At 33.9% G+C, this 12,430-nt stretch overlaps 1 protein-coding gene across 3 annotated transcripts in view; it reads left to right on the top strand.

Moving 5' to 3' along the window:
- The window catches only part of STXBP4 (syntaxin binding protein 4), a 221,865-nt gene that overhangs the window by 44,621 nt on the left and 164,814 nt on the right, over window positions 1-12,430 (top strand). For all 3 annotated transcript variants that reach the window (XM_078065070.1, XM_078065058.1, XM_078065066.1), the window contains exons 8-9: window positions 6,237-6,333; window positions 8,971-9,062. In XM_078065070.1, the coding sequence (XP_077921196.1) occupies window positions 6,237-6,333; window positions 8,971-9,062 (189 nt within the window). The remainder of the gene's footprint in view (window positions 1-6,236; window positions 6,334-8,970; window positions 9,063-12,430) is intronic.

The raw sequence follows: 12,430 nt of genomic DNA, 5'->3' as shown, positions 1-12,430 counted from the left end.
TTATTAATTAGGTACTTAAGATACCTCCTTTAGATTTTCAAAATCCTGAATCTCTTTTGCTAACTTGTACTCTCTTTTTATTGGTGGCTAAAATGTAAGTTCTGGCTGATGCCAAGGTTTACAATCAGTTAATATTAGCATTTTTTTTAAAAAGAATATTTGAGGTATAAAAACATCTATAAATATCTAAAAAATATATAAGTTATTGTATTTTAATGATGTTGCTTTTAATATGCATTTCTAAACATTGAAGATTTAATACTATTTCTCTGCATAAGGAGAAAGTTATCCAGCTGATGACTTTATTTGGCAGCCTTTGTTTCTTTATTCGATTTAAGTTTTCCTAGCACATCATTTTTTAAAAAATCTAATTAATTGTCTTAGATATGAAAATCATCTAAATTTGTATTGATGCTGAGAAATTTGGGTTGTTTGACTATTGAATCAGAATTTCCACGGTTTGGTCCTCCTTTTAGCCTAAACAAATTATTTTTCTGGAAAAATAAAATGGCAGTTTTACAGCAAAGGCAACTCATCTCTTGCTTTTATTCAAAGTATATTTAGTGACTTTATGTAGTAGAGCATTCTTTGTTTTCAGAGTATGAAACAGCATCTTATTTAATAAGAATTTTTTTTTCCAAAATCCAAATTAGCTCCTATCTTCCCAAATATTTGCTAAGCTACTCTCCCTTTTTTGTTTGGTTACATAATAATGTAATTATATCTGTATCATTCTGTTTGAAATAGGTCCTATTTCAGTTGCTACCTTGTAGACAGATTCAATTTTATTATCCATTATATTTTTAACATATTTACTATTCGGTAACACATAAGGCCAATGTGATCAAATATTTAAAATGAAATAAAATTATCTTTTTCCTTTATATTCTATAAATATATTGCATATAGCATCTAGGAAATTTGTGTTATAATAAGATTTCACAAGGAAAAGGTGTTGACTAATCATGTGGTTATTAAGTAATTAGCCTACTCAGTACAGTTTTTAAGAAAGACAGAGAAGTTAGAATTTACTGAAAGAAATTACCTGTCAAGACGTGTGTGTGTGTGTGGCATTGTCTTCATGAAGTCCTCTATGTTTTACTAGTCTAAGTAGACAATTTTGTATCAGGATATACTGGAAAATGATTTCTAATACTCAACTACTTATTTGGCAATTCCTTGTTGAAAAATGGATTGCCTCTTTCTTTGAATACTCTGAGGATGATTTAATATACAGATATTTTAAAATAATTTCACCATAGTTATTTACAGTGCTGTATTTTTTAAAGCATTTTTACGAGTACTGTGGGTCTCATTTAGTCCTAATGTTAAACTTATAAGTAGGCATGGTAAACACAGCAAATAGGTATACAGCTTATTAGTTGGCTTGAAGACCAAGAATTATTGTACTTCTCTGCTATCTGTATTTTTGTACCTGAGAAAGATGCTTTGGGATACAGATGCCATTTCGCTGATATTTACTTTACCTCTTGCCATTTCTGTAACATTTGAAGAAAGGTGTAGTGAGCAATGACATACCCCATGTCTGATTACAGTTAATGAGATGTTCTTTGTATTAGGTTAGGAAGTATGTGACGAATATTGTAAAGAAGTGACATTTTTTAAAATTCATCATTCAGACATTAGAAAGAGTTAAGGACGTTTATTTGTCCAATTAAAAAATTTGCATTTTTGCTTAAGGTTAAAAGATGACGTTAATTATTCAAGAAATTTTTGGAACTTGTTTTTTGACCAAAAATAAATTATTTCCCATTTAAATTTATGAGCTTACCTCACTGATATGCTGTATTCATCTAGAGTAAATTTCTAAAGTTTGACTCCAGATCAAGTTCCATTGTAGCTGATTGCATTTTGTAATTTTATTATTACTTAGTGTAATAATAATCATATATTACTTACCTTCTGTGACAGGTGTTTTGTTTGCATTACTTTTGTTTTGTTTTGTTTTGTTTATTGTTATGTTAATCCCCATACATTACATCATTAGTTTTAGATATAGTGTTCCATGATTCATTGTTTGTGCATAACACCCAGTGCTCCATGTTTGCATTACTTTTGTAAAATTGTTTTTACTTATATGAAAACATCAGTCGTACACAGAATGATTATATTGTACATGTACAGTTTAAAGAATAATAAACACGCCTGTACCACCACCCAGCTAAGAATCAGAATTTATGACATTGTCTATGTGTTTCTTCTTGATCATATACACCTCTCCCTCTCCCCAAAAGACAATCTGTTCTAAATTTCAAGTTTATCATTTATATGCTTTTTTTTTTTTTTTAAGAAAGAGGAACAGGAGGGGCAGAAAGAAAGGGAGAGAGAGAATATTAAGCAGGCTCCACGCCCAGCACGGAGCTTGATCTCACAACCCTGAGATCATGACCTGAGCCGAAATCAAGTGTTGGATGCTTAACCGACTGAACCACCCAGATGCCCCATCATATATATTTATAAAAACATGAAATAATGGTATGCAAACATGCCTGGGAACTGTCCATAAAGAACTCCATAAAAAGAATATAAAAAAGTAAAAAGTTATGCTAAAAACTGGGAGAAAATATTTGTAATACACATAACATATAAAATATTGCTATCCAAAATATTTTTAAAAGTCCTACAATCAATCAGAAAAGACCCACCAATACTTCTCCTGAGTATGCACCCTAAAGAAAATTGTACCCATGTGCTAGAGTAGATGTGTACAAGAATGTTCATTTTTGCATTGCCAGTAAGCAGAAAACCCCAGTGTGCTGGTGGATAGATGAATAAATTGTGACATATTCATCTAATCAGGTATTTGTCAGTGAAAGTGAATGTGCTGTTGTTACAATAGCATATAACAATACAGATGAATGATGAGACCATACTGTAGGGTGAAAAAAAGCAAGTTTCAGAATTCTGACTATCTGCAGCATTTTTATGAAGCTAAAACATAGCAAAACAAAATAACACGGTAGGGATACCTATGTATGGGACCAACCATCTTAAAATTAGTCTTATGGGAATAATAATCCCACATTTCAGTAGTAGTGGTTACCTCTTGAGTAGGACAGGAGTATGTGACATGAATTCAGCACTATTATAATTCTTAAATGGATTCATGGAATTTTTATTTTATTGCCCTCCTTTAAAACATGTATATCTGTTACATATTTATTTTTAGCATATGTCAAATATTATATAATAAAATACTCGGGAATATTAAGCCAAATGTATGAAAGGTATTACCTCTTGGGAGAAGCTCAAAAGGGACTTTTATAATGTTTTGTTATGTTCAAAATTTGAAGTATATATACTTGAATGCTAAGGCACTATTACATCAGTTTTGAAAAGCATGCAAAAGATGCAAAAATGTACAGAATAGAAAGCTATGATATATTGATAATTTTTTTAAAACATATAATACCGTATATGGTATAATTATTGTAAATAAATACATAATCTATGTGTATTTACTATTTAGGTGCTATATTTGTAGAAAAAATTTAGAAAATTATATACCAAACTATTAATAGTGCTTGTCTCTGGAGCAGTAGTTCTCAAGGGTGCTTTTTTTTTTTTTTTTTTTTGCCTCGGGGACATTTGGCAATGTCTAGAGACATTTTTTTGTTTTCATATTTGGGAGAATGCGACCAAATTAGTAATCACTAGCAAAAAATACTTCTCAAAACTGTCTGTGAAAATTTAAAACATATTGCTAAGTGATTTGTGAGTCAAAAACATCACTAATAAACATGTAAAAGAAGTTTAATCTCACTTGTAACTAAGGGAATTTAACAAAAAACGTCCAGTTCATATTCAACATACTGACAAAATTTAAAGTGTGAAAACAACAAATGCTCTTAAGAATGTACAAAAATAGGTCTTATATGCTAGTGGTGTGTGTAAGTTGCTACAACCAGTTTGGAGAGTAATTTTACCATATCTAAAGTGACAATATATACATACAATACATATGATTCAGCATTTCCTCTTCTAGGAATATACTGTAGAGAACTTTTCACACCTCCATACAAGGAAATATGTGTAATTATTTGTAATAAAAAAATAAGTTGGAGTAATGATAAAAGCTCATCAAAGGATGTAGAATTTGTATTCATACAGTGGGATACCATTTAAAGTTAAGTCAACTAGTTTCACAGACAAGAATATTGAGCAATTATCAAATCATAACACTGAGGTAAAAATAAAAATAATTTGTGAACAAATAATTTGTAAATTTACATATAATAATGTTTGTAGTATACTATTGATGTAAAATTTTAAGTGCACAAGAGTACATAACATTAGGGAATACATGTAGTAATGGTATCAGATCATGGACAGGAAGCATACACCAGCCTTAGGATAGTGGTTCCTGCCGAGGAACAATAGAGAAAACTTTAAACCAAGTCTGTAATGTTTATTTCTTAAAAATATATATAATTTCAAGCAAGTACCAATGAATATTTGAGTACATGGATGTTCTTTGTATTATTCTTTTTCTGTGTGTGTGTGTGTGTGTGTGTGTGTGTGTGTTTGGAACATTTTTATAACCAAAGGGAAAGAACACCAGAAGTTAAGAACCATTATTCCACATTATACAAGCAAATACTTATGACCGTGTAGACAGAGCAGGCAGATGATGCTTAGCTTGGCTCTAGAATCACTCTTGAATGAATCTATGAATCTTTCCTAATCTCCATTTCTCCTGTCTCCTCTTCTCACTGTGCCTGGCCACCTTTATATTAACTGGTATGTTTTTGCCTCGGTATATCCTATACACACTTGTATTAAATTACATATTGCACTAGTTACATTTATTTACATGCTGTTCTCACCCTAGGGACCATAACTGTTTGTGGGTAGCTGTATCTTCTTTGTGTTCCCTTTGCATAGTGTAGTGCTTCAAATAGTAAGCACTAAATGAATATTTGGTGAATGAAATGATAAATGAGCAGATTGCAAAGGAGGGAGAAATTTATAAGGAACAATTACCAATATTGAACTTTACCTACTTTTTAGTTTTGATAGGATTGACACAAAATACATTCTTGCTAGAATCCAGTAATAGGGCATCCAGTCAGGTTTTGCTATTCAGATTAGGTTTTGCTATGTATAACTGGAGGACCTAAAATAACAGTGGTTTCCATTAGAAATTTATTTCTTTCACACCAAAAAGAAGCGTTAAAATATGTAATCCAGGGCTGGCATGGGAGCTCTACTGTGTCAGGGACACATGCTCTATCTTTCTGCTCTGTCATCTTTATTGAAGTAGCTCATGAACCAAGATGACTACTTGAATTCTAGTATTCTATCCTTTCGTCCTTCCTTCTTCCCTCACCTCCTTCCTTCCATCTTTTTTCTTTTAAATTAAGCCCAAAGAGAGAAGGAAAGGGACAAGAATAGCCTACACCTACTTTTGAAAGCCTTCCCAGAAGGACCCCACAGTACTTCACCTTCGATATCCTTGGCCAGTACATAGTCAGTCCCATGGCTTCAAGCCCCAAAGTGGGCTGGGAAATACGTTTTAGCCAGATGGCAGTGTTTCTAGCTAAAACTTGTGGTTTTGTTATTCAAGAACAAAAAGAGAATGAACATTGGAATACAACAAGCCATCTCTGAATTTTTAATCTGCTACGGGTACTAAAAGAAGGTAGAGAAAAGAAAAACAAAAAAGGAAAAGAGGCGGGTTCCAGAGAAAGCTTTCTATTTTACTATTTGTGTAAGCCTGCCTATAAATAAGCTAAAATTAAAATATTTTGTGTTTAACCCAATTCCTATCAACTTTAGTTTTGGTCTCACATATATTAACAAAATATCTGTGCTTTGTAGTGCTACTTATAGAAATTAATGTTTAGTCTGATCTAATAGAATTTCCTTGCTATTCTTTCTTCTGCCATATCACATATTTTAAACTAAGAAACTGAGTTTTGGTTCTAGGGCTATGCTTATAAATTTGGCCTCAGCCAAAGTGCTAGTCTTGCAAAAAAGAAAAAGAAAAAAAAGAAACAAACCACAAAAAAACTGAGGTGGTAGTAGAATCAGGAAGCTAATATTTTATAGAAAATTAATCCATAAATAGTCAACAGACTTTCTCTGGGCATGTAATTCTGGTCCCTGTTCCTGATATTGATTCTTTTCACTGGGTTGTAAAATAAAGTTATAATGAAAAGTTTTATTCTTCGGAGATTTGAAAAATTACTTCACATGAGTCCTTTCCCTTCCAGGCTTTAGATTATCTTGGAATTCAGCCCACAAAGGAACAACATCAAGCCCTGAGGCAGCAAGTGCAAGTAGACCCAAAGGGGACAGTGTCTTTTGGAGGTAATATTAAGTTTATCGTGTTGTGTCATCACAGAAACTTGGTGGGAGAGTTATGGTGACCTATTTTCATTAGGAGTGCATCTTCTTTAGAAGGAGAGAGGGGAAAAATAAGACCACATCTATTTCAAGTTTCCTAATCAGTACCCTAAAATGTCTTCTAGAATTACTGGCCTGGCTGGGTCAGCAGAAAGGAGACTTCCCTAGAATCTTCCAGCTCTAAAATATCATCATTCTGTCCTACTTTTTTGTTTTTTATTTATTGCATAAATATTTCTTTAATAATAACAAAAGAAACAATATAAAATATAAAAGTTCTAATTCCAGTGCTGTGAAATTTCATACTTTTCCCAGCTAATATGACAGAATAAATATTTTTATGATGCTGTATAATTATTCTTATTAAAGTTAGCATAATATTGACATACTTAGTTGATATACTATAATATTAAGCCTTTCTACTTTTGGGAATTTTGATGGTTTCTCATAACTGATACTATAAATAAGTCTATATTTAACACTGCAGTTTTTTTTCCTTCTTTTTCTTGGGATAAATTCCCACAAGTGGTTTAGACTTTTGATAGGTATTGATAAGTTGTTTTCAAGAGACATTTTACATATGCATTTGTTCTGCCACTAGTGATGTTTGAATATAACAGTTTTTTATATAGTTGATAGCATGCAGTATTTAATTTTTTTCTTATACAATAAATGCAACATTGTATCGTTTTTAAAGTATCTGTATTGCTAAAGAAATTCACTTTTTAGTTTCAAAGTGATGGAGAAAATATACATTTGCTTTCCTCTCCTTTTGAAAATCACCCCAAATAGTGAGGAGAACAAAAAAACAGAATTGCGTGTATTAACCAAAACCATGATATATAAGGACAGAACATGGATGAGGAGAGTAAACGAATTCGTGAGTGGAGGCAAAAAAGCCCAAGTGTCTAAAGTGATGGGGGAAACACAATGGGAAACAAGCTGATTTGTCCCTGAAAAGGCTTAAGAATTAAAAGTATCAGGTACTTCTGAAGGCTGGGTGTAGGCGGGGCATTTCAAATAGGGTTGTTAGAAATCTGTGTAAGAAGTTTTTATCTGTGCTGTTACCTGCCCCCTCCCAAGCAGCCCAGAATATAACAGTCCCTTATACCTACAAAGAAAGAAGTGTATTCTCTTGAGAAATTAAACCAGAGAGCTTCTGAACCTATAGTTGCCAGCAGTCAGGGAATTTGGAGGAGTGCATGGTTAGTTATCACAACACACACCCAGATTGCTCGGTGAACTTTGCAGTCATGTTCATACTCTGTAGGCAAGAGGTTGTAAGATTCTCGCTGAAGAAGCTACCTCAAAATGTCAGTTGGACCCCTGATTGCTCTGTAGTGAGACCAGCTAGATGACAAGGCAATTTATGTACACAAAATTTCCAATCAGTGTCTTGGTGGTGATTCTTCTTAAATATGAACTTACAGCCGAGGGTCACCAGACATTTGGAGAAATTCTCCAACATAAAATTTAAGAGCCCAAAACTGACAAAGAAAAAAACAAGAACCCTGAAAAAGGAGGAATAATGCAAAAGCAGGAGAGAACTTCAGACAAACCCAAATGAACATCTTTGAAAAGGGAAACAAAGATAAGGCATCCAGGAAATAAAGAATAGGATATTGTAGAATAGGAACCATCAGAGAATACAAAAAAGGATCTTTGGAAATTAAAAATATAAAAGCTAAAATTAAAAAATTTGAAGATACATAGATGATTGGGTCACACTCGTTTGAAGAAGCTTAGAGTTTGCTAGCCAGCATCAGGCAGTCTTTTGTTGTTGTTGTTAAGATTTTATGTATTTATTTGACAGAGAGAGCAAGAGAGCACAAGCAGGGAAAGCAGTAGAGGGAGAGGGAGAAGCAGGCTACCTGCTGAGCAGGGAGCCCTATGCGGGACTCAGTCCCAGGACCCTGGGATCATGACCTGAGCCGAAGGGGTCTACTTAACCGACTGAGCCACCCAGGCACGCCAGCATTAGGCAGTCTTAATTAACAGTTGCTAAGAGTATATGCCTTGGAGTCAGACCTTAAATGGAATTCTGCTCTGCTACTTACTTGCCATGTAGCCATGCGAAGTTTGGCAGTTAGCTTGTCTTAGTGCTGTATGTAAAATGGAGAGCATAGGAGGACCTGCCTCAGAAAATTGTTGGGAGGATAGAATAGCAAAGCACTCTGCCTAACACAGAGGCTGTTCTGTAAACATTAGCTCCTGCTATTATTATTATTAAACCTCTGGCTCGAGCTAGAAAAGCTGTAAGTCACAATATTATCCTATGTTTCAGAGAAAGTTCTTGCTCATGAGAAAAGAGTTGCAGAAATAGATATGCCTGTGATATGTATGTGCTCTGTTGTTATCTTGACTGATTTATTAACCTCAGCAAAGTTAACTGAGGTAAGTTAAAACTGGTTTATCTCTCACGTTTTATTTGAGGTTGTATTTATCTGTCACATCAGTTAATACTACCTTAAGGTAATCCACTGAAAAGTAAGTTAAGTTGGAAGTGTTATAATGCATAGCTTCAACTTCATTTAGAAAAAGGTAAGATGTATTTAGATGATGTTAAATGCTGTGTTCCTACTGAAGTGTATTCCATTTCAGATTTTGTCCAGGTTGCCAGAAACTTGTTTTGCTTGCAGTTGGATGAAGTGAATGTCAGTGCACGTGATATTTCCAGCATATTAGATTCACAGGTAGGGTGTGCCTTACAGAAATGTCTTGATTGAGCTTGGATCATAAGTCTTGACTGTTATATGTCGTATATGTAGCCTTTTTTTCATTTTTCACTTTTAAAAAAAATTATGCAAATACTATATGCTTCTCAATTTTACTTTTGATTTTAAATTAATCTGTGTTTTCTATATTTATTAAATAAATATAGAATAAATAAATAAATAATAAAATATTGAATAAATATATTCTATATTTCTATATTGAGAATATAGAAAACACAGATTAATTTAAAATAAAAAGTAAAATTTCATCTCGATCTCTTCTGTTCCTCCTCTCTCAGTATTTCCTCATGCTACTCCTCCCTAAATATATCACAGAAAAGTACTCATAAGTGTATATACCCTCTGAAAAATTACAGTCTGAACCATCCTCATGTGTCAGCATCCAGATCAGCATGAAGGATGGGGCACCTGCATGGCCTCAGTAGGTTAAGCATTCGACTCTTGGTTTTGGCTCAGGTCATGATCTCAGGTATTCTTTTGTCTTTTTTGAGCTTTATGTAAAATGTAGTTGTGAAGCCTATTAACTTCACAAGTCATTTGTTCTACAGAACTTTGACATTTAGGGGCGCCTGGGTGGCTCAGTCAGTTAAGCTGCCGACTCTTGATTTTGGCTCAGGTCATGATCTTAGGATCCTGGGCTCAAGCCTCACGTTGGGCTCCATGCTCAACGGGGAGTCTGCTTGAGGATTCTCTCTCTCCCTCTGCCTTGTCCCTCCCCCTGCCCACTCTGTCTCTCTCTCAAAATAAATAAATAAATCTTTAAAAAAAAAGAACTTTGATATTTATGACATTTATATTTATATATCAAATTTTTCAGTCATTTTCATTACAGAGTTTCTGTGTTATTGTATCATTCAGGGTCTTCCCAATTTATATATTTAGTTCACTCAAAATCTGTTCTTGTCTATGCATGAGTTAGGGCCCCAAATGGATAACCACTTGTCCTTGTGCCACCATCATTTACTTAGTAACTATCGTTCTTCACTTTTGCCACTAATTTGAAATACAAACTTTATCCTATACTAATTCTCTATCTAGATACACAGATCTGTTTCTACACCCACCACTCTGTTCCATTGATCACTTTCTCTCTGCTAGTACCTTACTATTTTAATTATTCTAGGCGTATATTTCTAGGTTCATTGTTATGTGGTAGGCTAAGTCCTTAATTTTTTTCTTTTTTTTCTTTTTTTTTTTTTTTTTTAAGATTGTATTTATTTATTTGACAGAGAGAGAGAGCACAAGCAGAGGGGGAGCAGCAGGTCTAGGGAGAGGGAGAAGCAGGTTCCTCACTGAGCAGAGAGACCAATGCGGGACCCGATCCCAGGACCCTGGAATCATGACCTGAGCCGAAGGCAGACATTTAACTGACTGAGCCACCCAGGCACCCCAATTTTTTTTTTAACTTCTTGGTTTTGATCTTCTCAGTGATCTTTAGAATCATTTTTGCCATGGTAATAAAAATTTAATTGGGACTTTTTAAAATTGGAATTGCACTGAATTAAGAGAGTAGTTTGGGAGAGATGAATAGGATTTATTTCTCCATTCATTTAGGTGTTTGTTGATATTTTGGAAAGAGAAAATTGTATCTTGCTTCATACATGTCTTAAATATTTCTTGTTAGTCTGAATAGGTATGCTATAGTTTTTGTTGCTATTGGAAATGGGATTTTTTTTAACCATTATATTTTCTAATTGATTATTAGTAAAGATAATAATTTTCTTTAAAGATTTTATTTTTAAGTAATCCCTACACCCATTGTGGGGCTGGAACTTAGAACCTCAAGATCAAGAGTTGCATGCTTCACCAACTGAGTCAGCCACGTGCCCCAAGATAGAAATTTTTGAATGGTTATTTTGTGCAATGCCACTTTATTGAACTCCCTTATTCTGTTTTTCAGTTGTCTTGGGTTTTCTGGGTAGGCATTTTAAGTTAATTACATTTTTGTCTCTCCCACAAAATTTTAATTTTTTCTGAATTACTGTTGGAACAGGAGCTGCAAAAGTGACCAAAAAATAAATTTTCATGATATTTGAGCCATTTTACATTTTTAATTTTTTAGAAGAAGCTAGCATTATCTTATTTAATAAATAAGATTTGTAATATTTTATATCTACTTATTTAAAAATTATTTAAACATTATAAAATTTATGCCATTTCATTTTTATGCAACAGCTTACATAAAAGAAACTTTATCTGTTCCTTTAAGGTTTGAAAATGTTTCATATGCCAGATGGTCTAGGCCTAGGTCTTTTTGGAAGAGGACATATTTCCTATTTTTTTAATGTCTTCTAAGGTTATTTTATTCAAGTTTTTGTCCTTTTCTTGAATAATTCTGTTAATGGATATCTTTCTAGAAAATTGCCCTTTCATCAAGATACTAAAATTTGTTTAAAAAATAACACGGAATTTTTTTTAGGTTTTTAATATATTTTAGCAATACTACTTTTTATCTCATAGATGGTACTACACAATTTTTACAGTTATAACACCCACAAATTTCTGTAGATCATATTTTAATTATCATTCAGTATGTAATATTTTCATTGTCATTGCTTCTTTGACCCTGATTTTTAACTGTTTTAGACACTTTCTAGTCATATAGTTCCCTTCTGGTTGCTGATTTCTAGTGTCCTTCACTGAAGTTAGAAACACCTTCCTCCATGGCATTAATCCTTTGACCATATATCCAGCATATAGTCAATTTTATGAAATATTTCCCATCTTTTGAAATGTCTGTTCTGCACTGAAGTGAGTGCAGTGTTCCCTGTACATCAGTTAGGTCAAAGTTGTTAATCATGTGATTCAAACTTTATTTCCTTTTTTTTTTTTTCAAATTTTCTATTTCCTGACTCATTTCTTGTCTTCTTTTATTATCAGTTATTGAGCAAGAGGCATTTCTTTTTTTTTTTTTTTTTTAAAGATTTTATTTATTTATTTGAGACAGAATGAGAGAGAGAGAGCACATGAGAGGGGGGAGGGTCAGAGGGAGAAGCAGGCTCCCTGCCGAGCAGGGAGCCCGATGCGGGACTCGATCCAGGGACTCCAGGATCATGACCTGAGCCGAAGGCAGTCGCTTAACCAACTGAGCCACCCAGGCACCCCGAGCAAGAGGCATTTCATTTTAAAACTTGCCTCAGCTCTGGGGCGCCTGGGTGGCTCAGATGGTTAAGCGTCTGCCTTCGGCTCAGGTCATGATCCCAGGGTCCTGGGATCGATCCCCGCATCAGGCTCCTGGCTCAGCGGGGAGCTGCTTCTCCCTCTCCCTTAGCCTCTCCCCCTGCTCATGCTCTCTCTCTCTCTGTATCTCTGTGTCTCAAATGAAT

The sequence above is a fragment of the Halichoerus grypus genome, chromosome 2 (assembly GCF_964656455.1).
Source record: "Halichoerus grypus chromosome 2, mHalGry1.hap1.1, whole genome shotgun sequence".
NCBI lineage: Eukaryota > Metazoa > Chordata > Mammalia > Carnivora > Phocidae > Halichoerus > Halichoerus grypus.
The sequence above is the reverse complement of the archived record's forward strand: the minus strand, read 5'-3'. Positions and strand labels throughout refer to the sequence as shown.